This window comes from Hydractinia symbiolongicarpus, chromosome 10 (assembly GCF_029227915.1).
Source record: "Hydractinia symbiolongicarpus strain clone_291-10 chromosome 10, HSymV2.1, whole genome shotgun sequence".
NCBI classification, from domain to species: Eukaryota; Metazoa; Cnidaria; class Hydrozoa; order Anthoathecata; family Hydractiniidae; genus Hydractinia; species Hydractinia symbiolongicarpus.
In genome coordinates, this window is record NC_079884.1 from 17,700,318 (window position 1) to 17,727,838 (window position 27,521).

A 27,521-nucleotide genomic window follows, 5' to 3' on the forward strand; every position below is an offset into this window, starting at 1 on the left:
CCATGGTACAAAGCAATTTGTTGACGTTAGAAGCTATCTTGCTACATGTTGAGCCACTCAATTTGTAGTGTTGCTTTTTTTGCCCATCATTGACATTTTGTATATCACAAAACTCTTACGATAATGATGCGAGTATAGGAGAAACTTGCTATAGGCAAAACCTGTTTAATGTAGAAGGTTGTTGTAACAGTCCTTTTTTGCCTTCAGTGACTTTCATTACCTTATTCTCCTGCTCCATTGCGTGATCGGTATATTGGTTTTGGCAATTGCGAAATTCTCTTTCAAGTAGAACTATGTCTTTATGCCTGTTTTTTCTAAATTCTTCATGTCTACCAGATACAAAGGTGTTAATCGGGCGTAATTAATTTGATTGTGAGCGAAAAAATATTTCACTAAACCACTAAGGAGACACGATGTAATTCCCCAAGTCCTTGTCGCATAGCACGAACGAAAAGTAAAAGTGATTCATACATTTTTATGAAATTTCGCAAAAACAGAGATTGTTGATCCATAGCCCTGAGAAAACCTTTCAAAAATCCGAATTCTCCTACAAAGTTCAGTCAACTGTTTGTGTTGCTCCTTACATTCAACTTTGTCAGAACATTTTATGTTTAAGAATTCGTCCCTTGCATCTCGAACATCACGCATAGAATTACACATTTCGTCAGCATTCAATTCGTCACGCAAATACACTCTAATAGTGCAAAGTACAATACAATGCTTCCATATATCTCTTCATATGCTTCCCATATATTATCTGTGATAAAGTTGTTTCGCCGTATATGCCTGTTTCAAAAAATAACTTGGCAATTCTCCTTCCATCAATGTATTTCCAATCGTTTTTTATGCTGCAAAAACAATGTGCAATTTTCCCAAACGAAATACAAATTTTCATTGATGTGCTTTTTTTTCGAAGCTGCATACAATTACTATACAAGTGGAGATCAAGTGTTACAATTGTTTTGTTTTCTCCTGTGACTTTGACATTGATCCCTTGCACAATTTGTAGCGCTGTGTAATGATTTGACCAATCTGTGTTAGTGCCAGGATAGAGAGGAAGACCCTAGCAGGTAGATATTTCAACTTTGTCTGTAACAAGTGAATTATAAGCAGCCCAAGTTGGCAAGCTTCCAATTCTTTCGTCATCTACTGATGACGAAACTATCTACGTCATGCTAGATCTTCTTTGATATAGAGCTTAGCTTCGAGATCATTGCTTAATATTTCGAACTTTGGGAACTTTTCATCAGGAAGAATTGCTTTCTCACATGACAATGTATGGTTGAATTGATTACAAATGAATTTCATTTTTGTATCACTATGGCGTGGAATTTCAACATGTGGTATGCTCTTTATAACCTTTTGAAATAGTATTTGACCAAATCCATGAAATTTATTTCAATCTGGAGTGTCATTTTTGAAATCAGTATTATCAACTGTAAAGTGAATTGGCACTCCTTTTTTGATATTTGGGGGAATATATATCCCGTCATTTTCTTTCATTCTCTCTAAAACTGCATAAGCTAACTCTATTTCAATTTTCACGATTTTATCGTAGCTAACAGTTAAGTTAAGACAAGATAAATAATCTAACACTTTTTACTCCTAGTCTCTTTATAGATATGAAGACCTCATCCGACTGTGAAGGGTGTTTCACGATTATTTCTGAATGCTCCATCACTGGTTCCTATTTTAGGCTTGTGGTTGCTTTGCCTATTTGTTTTTAAACAATTAATAATGACTTGACATATGTTACTAACACAGTTGTCAATCGAGGGTGCTATTCTCTTTGAAGTGTCAATGCTTTTTCTTGGACCAATTATCAATCATCCAATGAGTGATTGCAACAACTTTGGTACAACAAATCCATCATAACTCCCATTAAATTGCCATGGTTGTTGTTGGAGAAGCTGTTCACCCACTAGTTTTGCGTACTCGAATATTGTGGCGACATCATAAGTTCCACTCGATTGCTTTTGCTTCCCTCTGGGTTGTACAAATTCTTTCTGACTTTGTTCCTGATGGAGGTCTTGAAAACACTATGTCCTCAATATTTTCTCTTAACAAGTGCTTTCAATATCGCTTGTAAATGATTTGGTTGTTTTCGGAGTATCCAATTAAGTTGTTGTATCTATAGTTAACATCATTTATACTTAATACGTTGTCTTGTGATTCTCTCAATAAATGTTTGATAATGTTAATTATTTCAACATCTGCATGTGCGCGATCTGTATATTCCATATTTTGTAGCTGTGACATGTCTTGCCGTAATGCTGAAGCCTCTCTCTGAACCTTCACCCAACATGCTGAATGATATTGGACATTATTTGCAATCGCATCAGCGTTAGGAATATTGTTCATACGGATGAAAAATGATTTATCTGCTATAAGCTTCGAAACTCTCCAGTATCTTTCTTGCTACCGTCTTTGACATAACTTCATGTATCTTTCCTCCCCTTTTTTGACAAATAATGCAAAGGTGTTTTTGAAACATAATTCCACTTGAGCGCAATGTTTTTTTTTCATTTTGTTTCACAGATACAACAAATGATGAGCTTAAACTGTCAGAAGACTCTTTTGATACTGGCCGTTTCTTTAACCTTGTAGCTCTGTTTTATTTGTGGCCATTTTGTAACAATCAGATTGGTATGAAGACTTTCCTTCAACAAGCTGTACAATATCATATGATCTCAGTTTTTCCCAACAATCTAGATACTTTGAATCACCACAACTAACTCTTTCTTCCAGACATGATAACTTTTTCAAGTACTGCTTTTTTGGGTTGCCAACATTCTAAACAAAATATAACATCTTGGTCAAACTAGCAAATAAAATTTTTTTTCTCAGCACTCTTAGAACTCAGAACAGGAATGGGAAAGAATGTTGAAGTAAGGCGGTACCTTTTTTGAAGCATTTTTCTGGCACACTATACATTTTCCAAAATCCAGCACATTTGTACACAACTAACATATATTTTAATTCGGTCTATACATTTTATTATTATGCATGTATGTCTATACTATAAACTTCACATTACACTTCACTAACACTTCGAAAATAAACGGTCTTATGAAATTGAACAATGGAAAGTTCTCTAGAAATAGAACATTCGTATTCTATGTCTATGAAATCGAACAATTATAAAAAAAATCTTATCATACTGATACTAATACATGCAAAATGTCTAAGGGAAATTCGCTACTTCCTTTTTAAAACCAAAGTAAACAACTAAACAACGTGCTTTCGTCTGTAAATTACTGGTCTGTAAATTATCCCTTGAAGTGATTTGAACAATAAATTTTGATCAAACAGAAAGACATTAGGGTGACCCAATACCATACCAAAATTCAACAAAAAACATCGCTATTAACTAAGTTATAGTCATTTTTGTTCTGGGTCGGTAAATACCGGTTTGTAATGTGTACAAAGTTTGAATAGTAATATCTTTCGAACGTTACGTTTTGAAGACATAGTTCTTACATTTTTTTGATCCACTCGATCTCCTTTTTCCAACCATATATAACATAACATATAAATGTGAAATTATTCTTTTGCTGACAGTAAAAGTGATAACATCAACTAAGTTGGTCCTATGGGACCAAAATTTTTTGCCACTCATTTTTTTTGGTAATTTGGGACCTAAGGAACAACTTTAAATAAAAAAAATCACTTTTAACACACATGTCCACACGAAGCTTCGTATCAGAACACAGTAGGCCTCACTATCATTTTTCTGGTTGACTTTTCCCATAAAATATGATTTTTTTAAAACGGGTTGACCTACCTTAAGTGTACAAATTTTCGCGAGGATTTATTTTCGCGAGCTAAAAAAAATTGCATTTTGCAAGGATTTATTTTTGCGTAACACGCAAAATATGGTATCAAATAATGTTAATTGCGCCTGGAATGAGTGAAACTCATACTCGTCCCCAGATTAGCAAACTAATGCTTTAAATTATTTTGAGAAATATAAATTTTTTACAAATCTTCTTCGTCGTCAAAAACATCAAAAATATTTCTACTTTCATTCTCTTCGTTTTCACTCATTCTTCTTTATCGCTTTCTTCTTCTCTCTCGCACTCTGAAATATATTTCGAAGCTAAAGACAGACCAGACTGGTTGACACACGTCAATATCGTGAAATGGATCAAGGCTAGGTAAACCAAAAAGGCCTTTTTTGACTGCTTCCTTTATACCTGCTACCTTCCAACCTTTTAGCAAGATCTGCTTCCCATCAACTGACGTCATTTCCGTTTACATCTCTATTAACCACTTTGCGTGCAATGGTTCAATAATCGAAAGTTTGAGCTGTATTTCTATGGTTTCTAGCTCTTGACCGTTGTCCATTGCTTGAGTGATTTGATCTGTGTACCAATTAGCGAATTTTTTCTTCGTAATTATTTTTGCATAACCATGGACATCAAGTGGTTGAAAGAGGTAAGTAATGTTTGCTGGAACACTCTGTAGCAACATGTGGTTATCGGCTAAGACCTTTAAAACCGGATTTGTCATCTGACCTTTAAATACATCCATTATTAGCAAAGCAGGATGATTTTTCTCCAATCCGAGTGAGTTCCTTTCTTTCTTGAGATATGGAATAATGATTTCATTTAGCAATTTAATGGATTCTTCTTCGTTACTATAGTGTTTTGGATTCGCACTCAATTAAAATGTTGTGGAAATTTCACTCTAGGTAGACTTTGTTGCGTTTTTCCGCCATAAATTATCTGAGGGAGTAAAAATTTATTGTCAAGGGTTATTGTAAATGTCAACGTGATCATCCTCTTATTATTTGAACCTTTCATCGGTACAATTTTCGCACCTATCGTTGCTAAGGTTCTGTTGAATACTAGGACATATTTTGAAGGTGTCTGGTCAAGATTAAGAACCATTAATGGTGGAATGTTGCTATTCTCGATTTTTCTTACAATATTATGAAGGTAGGAGGTTTCAAGTTCTTTACGAAAAGCTTCAGGAATGAGAACTTTCCCCGTTGTACCGAATCTTTTGACTAAGCCCATCCTTCGAAACAAACTCTTTGCCCAGTTGGATCCACTGACATCAATATGGTTGAGCTGCATCTCGGAATGACACTTGATTAACATTTTTGCGACTTTGTGATTCTTTTTCTAATAAAACCGCCACGCCCTCGGACAGCCTTAAAATAGAAAAAAATACGGTTTTATTTAATCTTATTTTCAAACGCATATATGTTATAGAGGAAAAACGTCATTCGTGATAGCAGCTACTGTTGAACATTAAAAAATTATTGTGTTATTAAGATTGAAAATAAAAAAGCAACTATTTGGTTGCCTGTATATAGTTCTGCACCATAACATCAATAGGGCCTACACGACGTCAGGCTTTCAATATTGTACTCGGACCACGTTTCAGCTTGGCTGCATTCCTAAGCTCATCTTCGTACTGTTTTCGCATGATACGTACTGTGCTTTCGCTGGAACAGAAAATTTATTTTTGTACCTTCGTAAAGTGCTAGCGGTGGTGTTTTCTGAGGCATACTTTCCGATGGCGAATCGCTTGCTATCAGAGTATACGGTGTATTTTCCTCTTGTTTGCTTTTCGCTAGCTCTGCTGGCTGCTTCCCTAGAGGATTCGTAAACAATTTGACCAAGCCCTGTTTCCGAATGTGACAGCTGCGTATCAGGTTGCGTATTCTTTGGAAGAATAGTAGTCTCGTCTCTTTCGTTAAGTCTGCCTCACACGTGGTGTTTTTCGGAGCAATATTCCTAGACTGCTTAATTTTAGCGAGACTTCGAATAATTGACATTGTGATAACTTCGCCCAGTTCCTTCTACACCCAGTGACCGCTTAATAAAATAAAAAAAGGTTCTCTCCCAACGAAATCAGAAACATAAACAGAAATTCAAAAATTATTTTTACAATTCGAACGTCAAACATGACAATCAAATGTGCGAGTGTCAATGTTGTAAGATCGAATCGAATGTATCAATAAAAGTTGAACACACGCGATGGCTAACAACACGAACAAAATTTTAGTCTTTTCATCAGCAGTACGTGGATTTCATGTTTATCGCGTTATTTGGAATCCTAGTGAAAATGAGGAGCTGGATTGCTTTTTTGAACAAAACAATATGTTCGACCCGTTTGCAATCAAAATATGCCGAAAGGAAGACGTTGGTCATTTGCCTAGGAAAATTTATCGGCCTTTAAAATTTCTTCTGGACCATGGCGCAACAATGCAAGCAACCCTGGCGTTAGTGTCACAGCATACAATATCGAGGAAATGAATATCGCAAACCTGGTCCTTCGCGACTCCACCTTAAAAACAAGGGTAAAGACGAGAGATATGTGATTGGGTATCTTGCTTCTGCGTACGCTCAGGAGAAGCTGTCTCCGCTATTGCTAAAGACCCCCAAAAATGTCTACTTTTATGTTGTCTCCAGATATAGTGAGAATTTTAGGGTTAACCATGTCTTCCGACCATAATGACTATCTGGAGTGGGTGGTTAACTATTCTCGGCTTTAGCAAAAGGTGTGAGAGCTAATTTTCATAACCTCTTCCAAAGTTTTCCAGAAGGATCGTTACATTAACCCCAAACTGAGGGATTGGGAGGGCGAAATTAGAACCAACTTCCACCAGAAAAAGGTACCCCAGGGACCTTGCTCATTTGCCAAATTCATTAAGTTCGAAAGTGTGTATAACCAAGGGCATAACTATTATGCCCAGAGCTGTCCCGAAGAATGTATAAGTAGAAAGAGGTTCCGATATAAAGCGCTAGTTACCTTAGCGACCCTGAAGACGACAATGAAAGCTTCACCGAGTTGTAGCATGGCGTCTTGATGTTCTACAGTTTTTGTGTATGGTGTCACTGAAGAAAGAGGGGATGCATTGTTGGAATAGAGGTCAGTGGTAGTTTGATCACAAGGTACCGATAAAATACAGAGAGAATTGGGAATATCCGACCGTAATCTTGTACCCTCATTCTTATGTGCCTTTAGTAATATCTTCCATAGGTACGCACATTGGTCTCCCTTGACCTGTTGTTAGAGCAGCAATTTCCCACCCACTGATGATAATCGTCACACCTAGTAAAGCGTTGTCGCTCCTCTTTACACATGTTCCATACATCTTGAACTTATTCACGAGTCAATCACGCTCTTTATCTTTTTGCGAAGGTAACTGTTCTCTCTTCGATATTTCGTAATCTGAACATTCGACTTTCGTCTATAATGCTGTGGTCTTCAGGCAAAGTTGGTGGCAACGTCGGATATATCTTCATTCATTCTATTTTTATTCTATAAGCTCCTACATAATTATTCTGGCAAAAGCGTCTTCAGAGGGAAGTAGATAGGGGTGTCAAAATTCCAGGTGAGCATACTTCCCCCTGAAACGGTCTTAGAAATTTTTACTATCCAGGAAGCAGTGGTCTTCATCCAGCTGCGGGCACACAAGTCGTGGTCGAAGGTAGACGTCAGTGTTGTGGATATCGTCGTACTCACTTTTAGTGAACATCTTTCCACCTGGAGGCTCATGTAGACCCATAAGCTCTCGCAGTAGTCGGTTGATGACATCATGATTCCATTCGGTATATGGAGTCTGCGAAGGCAGTTCTTTAGTACAAAGATGATTCCATTGGCATGCTTGTTGATGCTGGCTACTATATCGTCAATTTGTACAACCTGTTCGTGATCTTGATCCAAATAACATTCTTGTTGGTGTTAGTACCTACCTGTCTGATTGCAAAGTCATTGTTACTATCGTTGTTAAGCCATGTAGGTCAAATATTGATCGATTTTAAAGCGATCCTCGTACACTGACCTAGGTATTGTAAAATAGCGTTAGATTACCTATATCTGCGATTTAGAGATCTTTGTTCATGTTTTTTGTAGCAGAAAAGATGAACATCGTATAACCCAAGAGCTAAGTACAAGTCGAACCAAAGAGAATGGCCGTTGGCCGTCACTGCCTTGAGCATCAAGATCTGTACGTGTCTTTCCTGAGTTTGCCAAGTATCCCATCAAGGTTCAAGCGTCTACACTTAACGATGAGGATTTGCACATGTTTGTAGGGAGTATTGAGCAGGCCCCAACGGCATGTACAAGTACAGAGATTTAGGTGCGTCAGTAACCAACGGCGAGTGGTTGCCACAAGTTGATGGTGATTTCACAAAGTTTATAATGCCTACAGGCCACGGCCTTACCTCTGAAGGTTGGACAACGCTTAGCGAGTCTTTAAAAGTTATGCAGTGTCTATACTCGGCTCACAAGAGCAAGCAAAAGCCTCTTTGATCAGCTTAGAAGCGGATAACTATACGGCAAAACAAATCTTGCTACAAAATTTTTAATCAATGGCATTGAGAACGGAATAAGTAGGGCGGAATGTAACAACTTTTAAAAAGGTGCTGCAGTATACCAGTAGCCTTGTGAATTTTTTGGTAATGGCTAGCGTGTACATGCTGCCCTCAAACATGAACTCCTCAAACATAAACCTCCACATTGCTAAAATCGAGGGTTACAACAATAACATACTAGCAGCACCTTCCACGGTGAACCTTGGTGGATATAAATAATAACCCAAGTCAGTGGCAAAAGCTTCTCCAACGAAGCTTAGTGAAAAAGTTGAGAAAGCCCTAGTAAGACTTTTAAGCATGTGATAAGGTAAGCGAAGGATCATGTGGATAGCAATGTTATGCTGATCATAGCAGGAGTTGGCGAGATCCTGGCTTTCGTGTGGACAAATCAGGTCTATAAGGTTTCATATGGGGCACCACACACGAAACATGCTAACTCTCGCGATTTTTTCGCTACATTGGACGGTGCTGTAGAGATTACGTGTAGATCTAGAAAACCTATGGCTGTAAATCTTAATAGATGGCTTGCAGGGTAAAGTGTGCAAAAACTGCATGATGAAATTTAAGAATTTCGACAGCTAAACGGTGAGCAGCAGCAAACCATCGACGAGGAACGGCACAAGGTGTAAGACCGTGACATGCAAATTGCGTTGTTTGTCGGCAATCTTGCCGTGGAATGACAGAGTAGCATGCAGCTGCACCAAGAAGTTACAGAGGTTTAACAGCGAGACGTATCACACTCATGCGATCGTGGCAAAGACGACACGATCGTGATCTCCAGGAAGTATATAGCACGAAAAAAAGACGAATATCGTCATCTTGCATACTACTGTGCACGTATTTACAAACGTGCCATCTCTACGAAGCGACAATGGATCAAGGACAACTTTCCACGTTCTGAAGAGATTGTCGTCATTGATAATCCTAACGGATTAACTCCATCAAATGTTTTATGGTCAAGGCATGCCATAAAACACTGTAACTTTCATCACTTTTTAACATACTCTACATGTACACCCTCAGTAATCTGCATCATTTCTTCTGCGTCGAAATTATGCTCGAGGCCAGACCCTTTGAGGTAGTAGACCACGCGATTGTTTGGTTCTGCCATGATACGATCCAGTCTATATACCTTTTTGAACCTAAACGTATCGGTTTCATGTCTCTTCTGATCCCGTGCTTCCTGTCAGTATTTACTTGTATGTATTCCTGTAGAGCTTATTTTGCGTCATGTTCAGCAAGTCGAACTGGTGCATTTCGTTCGACTTGGTTACGTTGAAATAAGGATAATCAATCCTTTTGGGCCTCAAATGTGTCCAGGTCAGAGTAACTGACATGATAGCCAGTGAGTGACTTTTGTGTGTGTGACATTTTGTACCCTTAGCAAGTAATTTGATAGCTTTTCGACCGGTCCAAAGATGTTCTGGCTGGTAGTAGATATAAGTAAGTTTTCTGCGTCTTCTTCGTGACGTTATGTAGAACTCTCGTAGTACTTTTTTATTACTATGAGAGCGACGTGTTTTTATATCTTCCCCTCGACGTAATTTAGGTGACGTACCCAAAAAGAGCTAAGGATCTAACGACGAATGTGAGTTCGCTATTTTTCTGTTTTTCCGAAAGGTAGTAAAAGTCTAAGAGTGTTAGAGCTTTATCAAGCGTAGCTACGTTATACTTTCGCATACTTTCCTCGAGTTGCCTAGCCTAGCGTTGTTCTTCTTTTTCTCTGCAAATCAGTCAAGTTTTGCTTGTCTGCCTTTTACCCACTGTAGTTGTTCGACGGCTTTACCGTGTCTAATACTACCCATGTTTATTTTATAAGGTCAGACTTTATAAAACTCTCTACCACTACATGCGCGTTGCCTACTTGGAAGGTATTAGACTACGCTTAGTTTTTTTCATATTCCTTTGAACTCACTAATATGTAGGCTTAAGTCATCTTAAAAATCACTAAATCATCAGGTTTTCGTAAGCTGTTGCACCAAGGACAGGCTAACGAATGGGTCTGCAGCTTTGCGCTTCGGTCACTGTTTGTTGGCGCCGTGCCTTGTGCTGGCGATCGCGCGTTCCAAACACCGACATCTATCGCGAGTACAGTTAGAGCTCTTGCACCAGTGTTGGACTGAGAAGTACTATGCTCAGTAGAAGTTTTGAAAGAAGACTCTACAGCTTCCCTGTTCTGATTTAGTTCCTCCTTCTTCTTCTTTATCAGTGCCGCTAACTTGTGACCTTGGACTACTCTCCCTGGATGCTTCAAGGCTTTGTAATTACACGCTGTCCTTACACATTGTACCCTACTGAATCACCTTGTTTTAACCGTCACTCATTTATTTTATGTGATAAGCACTGAATAAAGTCTTTACTCCTTCAAAGCTTTCTCATCTGCTAGTGCAGTGTGCGACATTCCTTCCCCCTTGACATCTACCTGCCTCTTGGACAACTTTGTGTGGTTTAGCGTATGCTCAAGTACCATCGCAGGCGCCAAAAATTTTGTGCAGTACTTAAGAACCCCTAAATAAGAGACTTTCTGATAATGGGGTCTTTTTGTATGTCTTGCTTTAGACGTTCCACAATAATATGTTTTACGAAATTTCCTATAACACTCGCATACATGTTAAACATATGCGCGAAAGTGCTTCAGCTGTTTTCTCTACATTCTTGTGCAGCCCTTGTTGAACATACTCGGTATGTGTCTCTTCTATAATATCGTCCCATGTCTTGTATGGTGCCTTTTCTACGAATCGATATGCGTCTTACCCTTTTACATCCTTTAATGTGTGGCGCCAATCGACTACCTTTTCAAGGTTTTGAAAGGCTTTGGCAGGTGAATTCACCGCATCTATCATTTCTTCGAGTTCTGACATTGTTTTATTACCTTCTGGTACCACTAATACAGTTGCAATATCTCAAGACCTAGAGCAAGCTGCGTGAGCATTTATCTTCGACCATAGTGCCCACAGGCCAGTTGTTGATCTAAGCCGCTTGAACGATCCTCTTATCATCATCTATGTGAAGCGCAAGTTTGTTCACTTCCAGTGTATAGAGTCTATGCGTCTTGTCTTTATCAGGACTTGGCCTGCGTCTTCATCAGTATCTTCATCTAAGCATCGCTAATAGTCGTCGAAGGTGATAAATTTCTCCGTGACGCATTTTTCACTCTCTTTGCTTTTCGATCACCTTCCTTCTCCTTGAGACTCAGTGAGGCGTACAGTTTTGCCCTCAGCGCCGCAAATTTTCTCATGATGTTCCCACCTAGTTCTTCCTTCATCAGACCCACAACCTCCTTGTTATTACCGATCGGTAGTTGTCTTGCATTAAGCGCTCGTGCCAAATCTCTTTTTTTCATTATCAGCTATATCAGGGATTAGTAGATGACAAACGGTACTCTGAATTACATTTGACCATCGTGATATTTCAACCGTTTTTCGCTCTCCTTTGGCATGGTGACCTTGACCGCCTCGCCTCTCGATTTGGCTGTGTTAAATGTGTGCATACAGTATAGACAGGAATGCTGCTTATTACTTTCTTTACGATTCTCCCGGCTCAGCAATCTTGACATACTCTTAATGGTCGTGTAGTGCGTCTTCTTACTGCAATGAGCAGTAGATTTACCTGTTTGCTGCGTGTGGTGTTGTTGTTGGATCGCAAGGTGTTGATGCTCTTTTCCGTGACGTTTAGTACGTTAACCGCAATGTCCGAATTGTTCTTCTTGGATATGCGGTGTGTTGCCATCGGAAACTCTATGCCTTGTAACGATCTTCAAACTCTCAAAGTCAGATATTCTTTGCGGGCCTTTACAAATCTTTTCATGGTGGAAGCATGCTATGACGCTCCGCTGGGAGCACTCCTCGATCTTAGGGCTGATGATGGCCTTTTTGTTACTAATCCATGCAGACAACCCTATGTATGAAGATCCTTTCGCGAGTAACAGTTTATGGAAATCCATTTTTTCTATACCAGGCATGCGAAATCCTCAGAAGGTCTTGCGCAGAGCATGCTTATGCTCCCGAAATGTGAGGTCAACGTCGTGTATAGCCGTTTGATATAACTGTTGTAGTCCTCATCTGCTTCTTCTTTAAGTTGGTCATGAAGGCCGTGCCTTATTGCTGTATCATACGAAGCCATCATCTTTTTCTTGAAGCCTTTGTAAACACTTTTTACTCGCTCCCTTAGAGATTTTGGCATTGCGCCGACCAGTCAGTTATGTCAGCTTTTAACCACCAGTGGACTCTTTGCTATCTCCTGTTGCTTAAATACATTCATCTGTGGAGGTGCGTGGAACTTTCAAACCACCGCTCTTAGCAATCTCTCGTAATTCTGGAACTGTCCTGGAATTCATTACTTTATTAAATATAACAGAAGACTAGTGCCAAAGCATAGTTGTGAACATCAATGTGTGCACCATATTCACAACTATGCTTCGATAATTAAGAGGGGTTCCGGGTAGGTGAGGCAGCAGCCAATATTAGGTGGGGATGAGTCGATGTGAACAAGTGTGCACGGATGTGCGCATGTTTTAGCCTATATCTATGTCTAAAAATAATGCAATATGCAATGCATACACTTTTGCCAAAAAAAAGTATAAACAAAAAATCTAAAAATCAGACCCAAAATTATGTTTAAAAAAATCTATAGTGCTAAAATCATAAGCCAAAAATATTAGCAGTGCTAAAATATGGTTCCCTAAATTTCATTTCATAAAGATTCAAATAATGGTAGCGATCACCTCTGTTACAGCAACTAAATGATTGCAAAGTCGTTAGTAAAGTGAGTGGCCATTAAATAAACGTTTTAAAGGTGTATTACGATGAAAAATAATCTCATGTTTTTAAATAATTATTTATGCTTTTATTTTCATCTTTAAATTCAGCTTTTAAAAAATTATATAATATATACTTCATATTTCGCCAAACATTTTCTACTAAAATTCTGTCCACTACGACTCTAATAATCTGACTAAATTTTTTAAACAAGTTTTTTAATGCCACAATTTTTGGTACTTACATTGAAAAACTTAAAAATGTTTGTTTACATTTAAATGCTAAATACAATCTTTCGCATAGATCTCTAAAAATAGGCATATATCTCTAATAATAGACCAATCAAAATCCATCACGTGAACAGACGGGTCCAGAGCTACTTTCGAGGCTTATCTTAAAGAGCTCTGGGATCAAGAATGTACTATCCATAAATAACATCACTTAAACATCCTCTGAGTCTAAAAATACGCATCATGTATCTTTATGAAAAGCAGGTAATTTAACGCTAAATAAAATTCTGTCTTTCAGTGAGCTTCATAAGGTCAGATCATATTTTTAAATAATCTTACATTAAAGAACTTTTTATAGGATTCCAAAAATATTCAGTTCTGGGATGGAGTGATGGTGGCATAGCTGGGATCATTTTGTCCGCCCAAGAACATGAAGCTGTCCAAAAGTTTGTGTTGTGGGGTTCAAATGCTTTCGTGTGCAATGAGGACAGGTTACTTGTAGAAAAAACTAGAGATCTTGATAAATGGAGTGAAAGAATGAAAAAGCCATTGGAAGGTACAGTGTACTCATATAGTATTATAAGAGGCACAAAATAGAATTGGTCAAAAGTACATATTTTTTATCAGCATAACTTTTAGAAGCATATTCAGGCTCAGGTTGCTAAGCATATTCACCCGTCTTTGTGAATCCCTCTGATGCGTGTTTGTTCTTGTGTATTTTAATTAGACAGTCTTTTTTACATTAAGTATTTCGAAGGTCTTTCAAAGCTAAAATAGAACCATTCAAGTTTTTGATTTGTTTCTCCAATAAGCATTACCTAAGCATATTCCACGCCTAATTATGTTTTTCCGTAAGCATGCCCCACCCCAGGCAAATCTTAATATTCAATTGCTGATAAAAAACAAGTAAGTATTTTGCCTGTTATTCAATTTTTTTCAGGAAGACGTGTTTGCACGTTTTAGTAGGCAGTAATAAAATAATTCTAGTAGCATGGTGGCAGAAATAGAGAAGATTGAACTCAACTCAGTGCGCATTAATGCTCTATTAAAATTGCTATTATTTCGGCATCCCTTTGATATACATGCGCGATGTGCATTTCACTGGATTTTTTCAAAAAATAATTACGTAATCCTTGAGCAGGCCGTTTGTTTATATGTAGAAAAACATGATTTTTAGACAAGGCAAGACTATTCTAGAGTTGCCATAACTTTTAATTATCTTCGATATTTAAGAAATCAGCTTTTTAACCAGTTTTTTAACTTTCCATGGTAGTAGTAATTACGCGTCGCAGAGCGCAATTTGCGAATAAAATTTTTAAAAAGTAGTTTGAGCCAAACATTTTTCTCATGTAGTTAAAAGTTGTAAATTGGTTTAAAAGATATAATGAAAAGCCCTTGCAGGCTAAAAGTATCCAATATGGAATAAAACTATAAGTCAAAATGCAACAAAGAAAATCTTTAAAGCTTACGGCGTTCTTCAAAACAACTTTATTCCAGCCAATTCATAACATGTTTAGAATATAGAAAAACATTATTATTAAGCATAATTTGCATCATTACTCACATTATGTGCTTAAGTTTTTTTTCTGTTTACATCACCTTCGCTGGTCGTGGCCGCCATTGCTGGATGAACTTCAGTATCGGATATATAACCCAGCTCTGACGTCATTAGGTATCACTATAGAAGTAAACCCCCGTCGGAGTATATCTTGCGCGCTTATGATTTGTTGTATCAAAATAAATCTTGTTAGTTTCGAATAAGAAAATGTCGTACTGCGCATTTCCAAAATGTAATAATAATAAAAAGAAAAATGAAAAAAAGAATTCTTTTTTTCATTTACCCACGGACAAGAATACGCGAGCGATATGGATAAGAATATTGAAATCCAAGAGAAAAGATGCTATACCAAAAGATCCTATCGTTTTTGATGAACATTTCGCTGAAGAATGTTTCGATCAACGTGCGGAACTCAAGCGAAAGTATATGCCACCAGGTTAGTTAGGTAGTTGGTAAGCTTATTGATATTTTTTACAAAAAAATACAATTGAGTTAATATTGATCGGAATATGCTCTTCTAGGAGAGAAGAGAATGAAGCAACGGAAACTAGTTCCCGGATCAGTTCCAAGTATCTTCAAGTGCATAAGTGAGCCTGCCAAAGTCGTAGAAAGACCGGGCGCAGCTAAGATGAATAGACGCAGGGTAAATATGTCTGAGGGTTCTAGTGTGGAAAGGTAATAAGTACACCCTGGATATACTCCATTAAAACTTATGAAAAATAATTTTATTCTTTTATAATACTTGTAGTTAGTTGAAGAAGTGGAATGTTCAACTTCCAGTGTCACGGAAGAAGAATTGTCGGAACCCCTTGAACTAGTTCCAGTTGTGAAAGATCAACTGACACGAACAGTAGCAACGCAGACCGACTTTACTGTTTTGAAAAAAAATAAGTCTGTGTATGCATGTTTGAAACAAAAGGTTCGTTATTCACTTTATTAACTTCCAGCGTTTTGTAAGTAGCCATACTGAAATAGATACATTTTTATTAGCGGAAACACATGAAAGTACAAGTGGATTGTGGACCAAAAAGTTGCTATTCTTGTAGTAAAATGTCTACATTGGTAATTTCGTCAACTGAAGAATACGACGATACCAGCGATAGCGGTAAGATTTAACGCTATATAAGTTTATATGTATGTATAACATTGTACGTTACATTTGCTTTGTGGACACTTTAGGTTCAGAGAACGATGGCGAGTATGATATATCAGACGCAGAAGACGATATTGATGAAGATGAAGAGCTGTCCGTAGATAAGCATCTGTAAGTGAAATCTACTGTATGGAAATGCTCATTGTAATAATGTAAACTAAATGGTTTTCGTATCCGTATCCGTATATATATAGATGTCCGTATAGTAAGTCATATTCTTGTGTTGAAAAGTATGGGAAGTATTTATATCGCTACTAACTATTTCAGTTTAGTAAATTCAAAGGATCTTGTAGGCTTGACAAGCACCCCGTTACCCGCGACACATATCCCCGTGACTATGGAAGCGACAACACGGTACGTATTCTTTTCTGTTTCTAAAATATTTTCACTGTTTCCAATGAGTGCACGCTCTTATATCTTCTAACAAGGTTGGACGATACTATGAATTCAAGCTACAATGACGAGTGGTTGGAGAAGGAAGCTAAGCGTATGCAAGCCAATGATCCAGATTATACTCCTACAGAAGAACTTGGCCCACTCAAATTAGTTCTTCCAACACGTTGCCCATTGGATCAACAAGTTTATCTTGTATTTGAAGACAACCTGGAGAAGCTTTTCAAATATTGTATGAAATGTGGCAGTCCGGTCTCTATTATTGACAAAAGGTCGTTTCAGGGAACGAAAGTGACATTTTTCATGACTTGTTTATCCAGATGCGAAACGAGATGGGATTCTCAACCAAAGTGTAGCGGTACAAGAGGTATGCATAAAGATATATTCTGAAATGTTGAAATGTGCGTTTCACTGTTCACTGTTATATATACGCGTCCTGATTTTAATAGGTGTTGGAAATTTATTGATAACGGCTGCTGGAGAGATGTCTGGAATTTCATACCCAAAACTGAAAAGATTTGCATACCTACTAAACATGCCATTCATCGAAAAAACAACTTATTTCAGACTTTGAGGTACTGTTTGTTGCTACTGCTTAGTGGTATATAAATTCTTTATTGATTATTCACCACAGCTGTTCATTTAGGCAATTACATCTTTCCCGAAATACAAGAAGCGTGGTCACGTCAACAGGCAGAGTTACTCGAAGAGATAAAAGAAAAGGAACCGCTAGAACTTGCAATGTATGGACAATGTGACAGTCCAGGACACAACGCAACTTACTGCACCGTTTCTGCTATGGACATTCGTACAAATAAAATTGTTGATTACAGCGTCATTGATGTTAAGTCAGTAAAAAATTCACAAGGTATTTTTTAAAGTTCGTTTGTCGCGTCGAATCAACTTGATTTGTACATAGTGTGGCAGCTGGATGGCAATAAGGTACACGCTAATAATTATCTATTTTCAGGTATGGAGAAAGCAGGATTTATAGAGACAGTTGACAATTTGCTAGATAACCATGATATGAATATCGATCTTATTTCAACTGACAGACATGTCATGATACGTAAACTGATGGCTACCAACACAAAATATAAACATATCAAACATCAATTTGATCCCTGGCATATTGCTAAAGGCATTTTGAAAAAGCTTGTTAAATTCTCTAAAAAGAAAGGTTTGTATTGCTTTAAATTTCAAAAATCGTTGCTTTGGAAGAGAATATAACTCTCATTTTCAACATTAGGTTATGAGATACTTGGTCATTGGGCGCCATCAATAGTGAACCACTTGTATTGGAGCATTTCCACTTGTAACGGAAACGGGGCAGAATTGGTAGAACGGTTTCTATCAGTTGTACACCACGTATGCAATAAACACACCTTCCCCGGAGTATATTACAAGAAATGTGAACATGCTCCATACACCCCTGAGAAATCGAAAGAACGTAATTGGATCAAGCCGGGAAGTGGTGCTCACGATGTCCTGTTGAAAGCTGTAAAGCAGGCGCAATTAGTAAAAGATTTGCATAAGCTAAATAAAAAAGTTTCGACGGCAGACCTCGAAGTTTTTCATTCGCTTAAAATTAGGTACCTTTCTAAAAGCATATTTTTTGAGAAGGACAAAATGTTAGCAGGAACGGCTCTAGCTATTCTGGACCATAACAATAACGTCGGAAGAAGTCAAGCAAACTACAAAAAAAAAAAATTCAGAAGGAAAGTACCTTCCGCGACATCTAATTCGTTGGTCAAAGGCTACCAAACGATTCACTGCCTTAAAGATCATGGTTCCAAAGAGTTACCGTTTCATGCGAGATATTTCAAAAGCTTCCTATTATAGGGCGGTTGACTGTGAAAAAAGAAGCACATCAGAAGCTAGTAGTCGAAAAGACTGGGATTTATTTCACCAACTGAAAAGCCCGATCGTAACATAACAATTGAAAACTCCACCAAATATTCTAGACTTAAATGAATGTTATTATGTACAACTTATTTACTGCAACAATCAGTACAAATTTTCTTCTCTGATCACCCATGCCATGTCGAATTCATTCACCGCGTCTCCCTCTCCATTTCTATAACCAACGTAGATCTTGTCCACGACGCAACTCGGTATTACGCGCCTAAAACCATTTCCTATTCGGATATGTACCCACAATGTGAATTGTCGATAGCTTTCATATCTGTATGATCTATAAAAGTTAATTATATATATATTATATATATATATATTACAACGTAACAGCTTTCCCACCTTGACTCAGAATCACTTCCAGGCTTTGTGTACCTTTTAATAGGTTCATATTGAAAGCCTACAACTTTGTCGTTGTTCATTATATAAGTTATGCAACTACGCACACGTGAATGAAAAAGATCATCATGCATTTTGAACATGCTCTGTATAAAACAATCCAGGGGGTAAAGGAAAGCGTATGTACGATTTTTTAAGAACATGTGTCGGGTCTGGAAAATATATGCGACCTAATGACGTCAAAAAGACCCCCAACAATGTTTTGAAATGTTTTGAAGTTTAAATCGGAAAACAACATGGCGGAAGCGAAACAGCTTCTTCCTGAGATGTTTTTCAAAACTTTGGAGAATAATATCTCGTCATAAAGCTGGAATAAATATGAAGTGATGTTATTTTTGTAACTACTGCAGTACTTGGAGTTGATTTTGATATACTTGTTTCGAAGAACGCCGTAAGCTTTAAACGCTTTAACAATCGCGCTCAACGCTTTAACAATAAAGTGAACGTAAAAGTTTTTAATACAACATGGCAATTATTAGGGTTAGGGTTAGGGTTAGGGTTAGGGTTAGGGTTAGGGTTAGGGTTAGGGTTAATTTTGAATACTTTACATAAATTAAAAAACCACGGGAGACGGAACTTAATTATACGGAAAAATAAACAAACAGGACAGCTTCAAATGTAAATTCGCTTTTGAAACAGCCATATTTGTTTACAAATGAGCCGTGGTTTCTTAATTATGCAAAAATTATGCAAAAATATAAGCTATATTTTTAAAACACATAAAAATGTCGGAGCACTTGGATTCGGTTCCGTGTTGTTTCTTTGATCACCGGAGCAGTTGGAGCAGTTGGAGCATACAGATTTGAATCTCAGGTATGAAAGAAATAGCCCCTTAGGTGTCACAGGTATCCACATACAAAAAACTGTTCACCAAAGTTATTTACTATCAACGTTAACTTAAACTTTAAACGATTTACGCAGCATAACTCAGGGTTTGCCTTGCTTCCGGAGGGAGGCAAATAAATTCAGATGCAAGTACCACAAAAGACTGAAAAAAATTAAAAATTTCTGAAAATAATGGGATTTGTGGTACTTGTAGCCAGATATTTTGTTGAAAAAAATGGACCCTCAATATGGAGGAAACAAACGTCGTTTCTGCTTCACAGGGAGATCAAAAATGTAACAAATGTGGACGAACATTCAAAATGCTAAGAGCTAAACATTCATCTTCGTGCATGCAAGGTGAATAGTCATTTGCCTATACCGAACTGGCCAAAGACAACAGCAAATAATGACAAATTCGGAAGTAAAGTTGTTCAGGCTTATGATCAAATTGTGTTTTGGAAAAAGAATTTCTTTGAATTACCTAAGCGCAGTCACGGTAAATAATTTATACGAGAAATGACCAGATTAGTTTCGTCTTGGTCTTCAAAGTCTTCCGACAGAGATATTTGTTTAAAGGCATTGATGGTAATGCCATCTTTATTGCTATTACGCACTTCTTAAAACGCTAAAACAGCTGAGAACAAACAACCTTGCGAGAAGACTAGCCCTTGGGAAAGAACGCAAAATTGAAGAATTGTTGCGTGAAGGTATGACAATTCAATCCCGCAGAAATTCGTTTTACAAAGACCAAAATAAAGAAGAATTGTCTCGCAAGTTTAGTGGCTTGATGACGGAAGGGAAGCTAAATGTAGCTATTGGACTTTTGGATGAGAATTCATGTTTTGCTCTGTTGAGATCTGGTTTAATATGTTTAAGAGGTTCGAGAAGTTTATATAAAAAGTTCGATGTAGGAGATGATATTGTGGTTGATCATGAAGTTGAACTGTTAAATCGTTAGCTAGGAATATGTTGTGTTATGTAGTAAATTAGTCCCTTGTAATCATATAATGTTCTAGTTATTGTTGTAAAATTGAAAACAAAAAAAAATATTTTTCCGTTAGATGAGGATACAATGCAATGCCTTCTTCGAAAACATCCTAGTGCGCAACCGAAATATGACGCCATGCTATTGCAAGATCCCATTAAAGATATAAACAATGTTATCTATGACGATAATAATGCTGAATTGATAAGAAAGTGTGCGCTTAGCACAAAAGGTGCTTCAGGACCATCAGGTATGGGTGCCTATTTTTGGAGGAAAATCATCGGAGGGAATGTTTTTGGCTCTGTTGCTGATGATTTGTGTCATGCCATAGCTTTAATGACGAGACAGTTATGTACAGATATTGTTGGAGGATACGGACTCATTCACCAAATGTGTCCTGTCGCCTCATTCCATTGGACAAACGTCCTGGTTTACGCCCTATCGGAATTGGAAAAGTATTACGAAAGATAATGGGAAAATTAGTCATGGTTATACTAAAGCGTGATGTAATAGAATCTGCTGGATATGAGCAACTTTGCGCTGGAATTGAAGCTGGGTGCGAGGTCGCAATACATGTAGTCAGAGAAATGTTTTCTCATGACGATACGCATGGATTCATACAAGTTGATGCCAGCAATGCTTTTAACAATATTAACAGAAGTGTTCTTTTACACAATACTAAGATCACTTACCCCGAAATATCAACCTACATGGAAAATTTTTATCATCTTCCAGCTAGATTATTTGTGCTTGGCAGACAAGAGATAGCATCGGAGGAGGGAACTACACAGGGTGACCCAATAGCAATGAGCATGTATGCGTTGGGATTAACACCACTCTTAAGTTCGGTAATGTCAAGCTTTGATTCACACCAAATTAAACAAATTGCATTCGCTGATGATTTGACCAGTATGGGGAAATTGGAACACCTGAAAACCTGGTGGGATCTCATAAAGAAATATGGTCATTACATTGGTTATGAGGTTAATGACCAAAAGTCTATGTTAATTGTAAAAGATGAATACTTTAATAAAGCAAAGGAACTTTTTTCAGATTCTGAGATCTTTATGATCTCAGATGGCAATCGTCACCTTGGAGCAGTGATTGGGAATCATGATTGTACTCTGAAAAATATACCAACGACAAAGTAAATTCGTGGGTTAAGTAGTTGGACAGTTTAATTGCTGTTGCAAGAACCCAACCACATGCAGCATATAGTGCATTTATGCATTGTTTAAGACACAGATATGTTTTTGTCATGAGGACTGTTCCGAACATCTCAATACTTGTAAAGAAATTTAAGAGAAAAATTGACGAGTTTATTCGTGTTATTTTAAACGATTATCAATTTAATGATAGTGAAAGATTGCTGTACTCCCTGCCAGCCAGATATGATGGCTTAGGTGTTATACCTCTCAAATGGCGGATCATGGTATGAACGTTCTTTGGCGATAACCAGTCACACAAAAGAATGTATGCTTCAAAATATTGCTGTTTATGATCACCGAGCTGAACATGTTGTAGCTGCATTAAAGACACGGATAAAAAGAGAAAAGAATGAAAATTATCAACATCAGTTAAATGAAATCAAAGAACAAATTACCGACCTCGAAAAAAATAAAGGCCTTGAAGCCAGCTTGAAGAATGGGTCATCGATTTGGTTAACTGCTATTCCACTGAAAGAACATGGCTTCGTACTTGACAAACAATCTTTCTGGGATGCTTCACGTCTCCGGTATGCGATCACACTTGAACGATTACAACGACATGTGGCTGTTCCGCCCCGTTCGATGTCCAACACGCTCTTTCCTGTCCACAAGGCGGATTTATAATCAACAGACACAACGAGCTTCGAATTTGCTCAGCGGAAATAGTAAAAGAGGTATGCCAGGAAGTTATTGTGGAACCGCTTCTACAGCCTTTGACAAGTGAGATGTTTAAGCTGAGGACTGCAATAATGACCAACGAAGCAAGAACTGATGTTGCAGTTTTTGGGTAAAAGGACAAATGGTGTATGCAGATGTAAGGGTTTTTAACCCATTAGCCAAATGTCACAAGAATCTGACACTTCAAGTTGCTCATAAAAAAATAAAAACGAAAAAAAACAATCATATAATGAACGAATTATTCATGTTGATCACGGTTCGTTTACACCGTTAGTATTTTCATGTTTCAGAGGTATGCCGAGGGAATGCAGTCGTTTTTACTCGCATGCCGCGGATTTAATTGCCGAAAAACGCAAGCTTTCGAAATCAATTGTTAGTGCTTGGATAAAGACCCGATTGAATTTTTCGTTAATTCGTTCCATGTTGTTGTGTGTCAGAGGGACACGATTGATGTATGAAAAGACACATAATTAAACCAAGATATTGAACTTGCCGTGCAAGAAAGCAGAATTCGACGCCGTTAGTTGTGTAGTGTCAATCTTTATATTATGTGTTTATAATTGTTTATAGTTGTTAAAAAAAAAATCAATATGACTAAAAGACCACTATTATTATGATCCATCGAATAAAGTCTTCAATTAGATCAAGAGATTTTAATGTTTCATCTTTGCTTTTTTTTTACCACAAACGTTTTTGTTCTAGTATAACGGCGGCGAGGATAGACGTGCGTGTTGTAATGCTGATATTTTGTATTTTGTGTTGTGAAAATTTTGAAAGCTGTCCTGGAACATACAGAAATGGGATTTCAAGTTTCTGTGAACAACGTGGCTTAAAAATAGTGCATCAAAATATTTGTGGTTTGTAATCGAACTTCAATTTGTTGTGTGATTTGGTTGCTAGTAATGACTTTGATATTATTACCCTGTCAGAAACTCAATTAGTAAACTTTGGATACAACGACAATAACAGTCTTCATGAGATACCAAACTATACGTTTATAAAGAGAAATCGTGTTCATGGGAAAGGTGGGGGAGTAGCTGTTTACATCAAGAAAAATTTAAGATGGAAACCTCGACAAGATTTAAAAACAGAATTTGTCAAAAGTATTTGTTTACAAATTTTTGAGAAAAATGCGAAAAGCTTTCTTATAACAAGGTTCTATCATCCACCCTCAGGGTCAAATTATCTGAAACCTTTAATAAATCGTTAAATGATCTCTTAGGAACGATTAAATCAACTTCTTTATAATCAATCCTCTTGGGAGATGCTAATGTCAACTATGCGAAGAAATTGGAATACAATCAAATTGTACCGACCCGCATAACAAAAGAAACGTCAAAGAAAGAAACCTAAGGTTGACATAATTGCCACCACGCGTTCCGAGGTGATAAAAGAGACTAAAGTGTTTTCAACACCATAAAATCTTACCATAAAATGATCGGTTGTATTCGCAAACGTAGCCACATGAGAGTTCTAGCAAAAACTATTCGTCTTCGAGATTACTCAAAGTATAACCCTATTGATATAAATAATGAACTTCGACTGAAAGATTGATCTTGTGTTTAAAATTTAAGTGATGTGAATGAAGCTGTAAAGAATCTCAATAGCACCTTAAATGAGACATTTAATAAACATGCACCATTCATTGACAAGCAAGTTAATAAAGGAAGGCCTTGGCTCGACAAAGATAAGAAAGCTGCACTCAACAACGTGACAAAGCACTACGTAAAGCAGGCCGTTCGAACAAAGAAAATGACTGGAAAATTTGTGACACTCCGTAACCATTATAACAATTTGCTGAAAAATGCAAAAAGCAGATTCAATAAAAATGACACAGTCAGTCATGGTCAACTGCTTGCCAAATTACCATCGTGCGGTATCCGGGCCAAGAACTCACCTATGTATTCCAACGCACTCAACTTGTTAAAATCGAAGGAAACCGATCAAGTGAGTCAATATTCAACGGTATCCCCCAAGGCTCGATGTTGGGTCCCTTACTATTCATTTTATTTTTTAATGACAATCGTCATGTATGCTGATGATGGAGTAATATACTACGCCGACAAAAACGCCAAGGAAATTAAAAGCTACCTGGACGAGGATATTGAAAAGATCGAACAATATCTAGAGGCAAATGAACTTGTTATATATATACTGAAACTTTATATAAATTATATAATTATTTTTTATAATTTATATCTATATTGCATATCTATATAATGCCCGTATACGTCTGTCTGTCTGTCTGTCTGTCTGTCTGTCTGTCTGTCTGTCTGTCTGTCTGTCTGTCTGTCTGTCTGTCTGTCTGTCTGTCTGTCTGTCTGTCTGTTCTAAATGCAAGGTCTTTGAGAAAACATACCAATTACCTAGAGAAACACCTAACTCTAAATGTATAGAACATTATCTTTTTAACTGAAACACAAATCACCACATTCGATCCAACAGACATTATAAGGAGTAGATTTGTAAAACATAACCTGCAGTTCTGTCAAATTTTGTAGTCTTGCAATGCTAACAGATAATTCTGTAGAGTGAACTGATACTTTACAATCAGATTGGTCACATTTAGCATCCATCAAGGTTCCACTTCTTGATATATCATTTCTATTCTAGCCAGCCATGTAGCCCTCTTGGTAATTTCAACAGGAACTTACTTTTTAATAACTTACAAAATTTTACAAATATTATAACTGAAAATGGGTATAGCCAGATTATAACGGACCCAACGCACACCATGTTCATGTAACTCCATATATTAATAAATTTTGTATGCATTTATTGAGTGATTGCATTTTTCTGATCATGATACAATAATTATAGGGTTGAACTGATGTAAAATTAATATTTTCTTTTGTTTTAGTTGAAAATACAGTCTACATCCGAAAGTATTTGAATATATGTTGTTTCAAAATATATTGCAATAAGCATAAGCTTTTTAGTAATTTATAAACTGAGAAATTATCCAATATTTTCTTATTAGATGGATTATCAACAAACCCAAAATGTTGTCAAATGTTGGACGTATATCGTATGAGACCAATCGTATCTTAGGGATAATATTAGAGATGACATTTTAATAAAAGATTTTACCCAAAATAAAAAAAATTGATGATCGATGATATTACCCAGCGGACATAGGACGTTATAATAACGTCATATTATGGTTACATTTTGGTCGTGACTTCCTGTGATCAAAATACGACATTACAGGACGTCGCCGAGTATGACGTTAATTTATGGACGCTTTTATAACGTTATAATGACGTCAGAAATATATATATATATATATATATATATATATATATATATATATATATATATATATATATATATATATATATATACTTATATATATATATATATATATATATATATATATATATATATATATATATATATATATATATATATATATATATATATATATATATATATATATATATATATATATATATATATATATATATATATATATATATATATATATATATATATATATATATATATATATATATATATATATATATATATATATATATATATATATATATATATATATAGCTAGCTAGCTAGCTAGCTAGCCAACATTAAAGTTGCCATAAATACACACTTAATATCAATAAATATTCATAATTTTTGTCACACTACCACTACTCATACCCTCAATATACTTGTATTCACTACGATCCTTTCAATATGGTAGTTAAAAATAATAAAACCAACATTTGTTGATAACTAAGGTCAAAACGGCTAGTAAACAACTAGGGGTCCTGAACTTTATCTAAACTAACCTCGTTTTCATGCAATGTTTTGATTTTTCGCCACCACGGCTGATCATGAAAAGGCGATATTGAAATAAATCTATTATATCAATCCTGTATAAACATTTATAATAATAATAATAAAATAATAATAATAATAATAACTCAAAATTAAACTGGTGTTGTGTTGAAAATAGTATAGACTCTGTTTCCTTGGGGTTGAACATAGATTTGGTATCTTCTGACCACCTTTGAAGTTCGTTGACATCATTGTTGATTTTAACTGCACAAGTGTCCAACGTACTGTGTGTTTTACAAGGGACGTTATTTCCGAAAAAACTCGCAATTATTCTATTACGCAAAAATTAAGTCCTACAAATTCCGTGAACTCTCCAATTTTTTAAATCTTCAATCGCAAAAATAAATTCAGTGAAATCCTCTGACTTTGCTGCAACAGCAAAACAGTACCAAGAGCGCCATTTATTTGAATAAGCCAAGAAAAAGAAAGAAATGTTTGGATAGAGTTGGTTGAATTTATGAGGCTTTCGTCTACAAATGTATATATTTATTTCTCGCCTGGATATAGTGATGATTTAGCCTAGTCAATGTTCTGAGTAAGTTATAAATATAAATAGAAACCAACCTCTTGGTATTCCTTCTAAATCCCGTAAATCTTATTTCTTGTGTTGATAGAAAAACCCTGATATCTTTGAACTGATATATGTGCTAGAAGCGTAGTCAGAGAAGTGCAGTGGTTTCATTATTCTGGTAAATAGTCAGATGAAAACTGCGTCTTTATTTTTTAGTCCTTTATGGTAAAGAAGGATTGACAGAGTTATGGAACAATTGGATGGATGCATTTTTTAGGTTCATTGACAAGCCTAATGGCGATATATGTATATCTGAATTACAGGAAATTCAATGCCCTACCTTAATCATACATGGAGCTAAAGATTCCCTCGTGCCGACGATTCACCCCGAGTTTATTCACCGGAATATAAAAAAGTCGAAGCTGGTTATTTGGCCGGAAGGAAAGCACAACTTGCATATGAGGTTTTTCAAAGAGTTCAACGAACTTGTCAAGTCTTTTCTCCTCGAAGAATCTTGAAATTTTGCTTAAATTTGAATAGATGAATATGCTCATAAAATTTTAGAAAACGTTTTGCTTAAATTAGGACAGGAATACACGGTGAAATATGTCTTTAGAAACATTTGAAATTTTTCTTTCGAAATTTTTATTTTACCATTGCACGTGTTTATTTCAAAAAAGAATTGTTGCTGGAGATAAGTAAAAAATGAAGTCGACGCGCAAGGTAGCTGCTTATAT

General features: G+C 36.6%; 2 protein-coding genes and 1 long non-coding RNA gene across 4 annotated transcripts in view; 2 read left to right on the forward strand and 1 right to left on the reverse strand.

Annotated features, from left to right (window-relative positions):
- Positions 1–27,412, forward strand: part of LOC130662679 (valacyclovir hydrolase-like) — a 32,756-nt gene extending 5,344 nt beyond the window's left edge. Inside the window, exons 2-3 of one of the 2 annotated variants that reach the window (XM_057461588.1) lie at positions 13,679–13,876; positions 27,001–27,412. In XM_057461588.1, coding sequence (XP_057317571.1) covers positions 13,679–13,876; positions 27,001–27,302 — 500 coding nt within the window. In that variant the 3' untranslated portion in view covers positions 27,303–27,412. Of the gene's footprint in view, positions 1–13,678; positions 13,877–25,413; positions 25,632–27,000 lie in introns of those variants that run through there. The other variant, XM_057461589.1, reaches the window with a different exon arrangement.
- Positions 13,870–14,953, reverse strand: LOC130662681 (uncharacterized). Its single transcript, XR_008989075.1, has 2 exons — positions 14,885–14,953; positions 13,870–14,088 (listed from the first exon to the last, which is right to left on the reverse strand). It is a non-coding gene; the product is annotated as an uncharacterized LOC130662681 (long non-coding RNA).
- LOC130662676 (uncharacterized) lies at positions 14,074–17,210 on the forward strand. Its single transcript, XM_057461586.1, has 9 exons — positions 14,074–15,314; positions 15,400–15,521; positions 15,627–15,797; positions 15,869–15,983; positions 16,058–16,142; positions 16,299–16,385; positions 16,460–16,791; positions 16,874–16,999; positions 17,071–17,210. Exons 1-8 carry the CDS (start codon positions 15,086–15,088, stop codon positions 16,996–16,998), a joined length of 1,266 nt encoding a protein of 421 aa, XP_057317569.1. The 5' UTR covers positions 14,074–15,085; the 3' UTR covers position 16,999; positions 17,071–17,210.
- Positions 27,413–27,521: the final 109 nt, after the last annotated feature.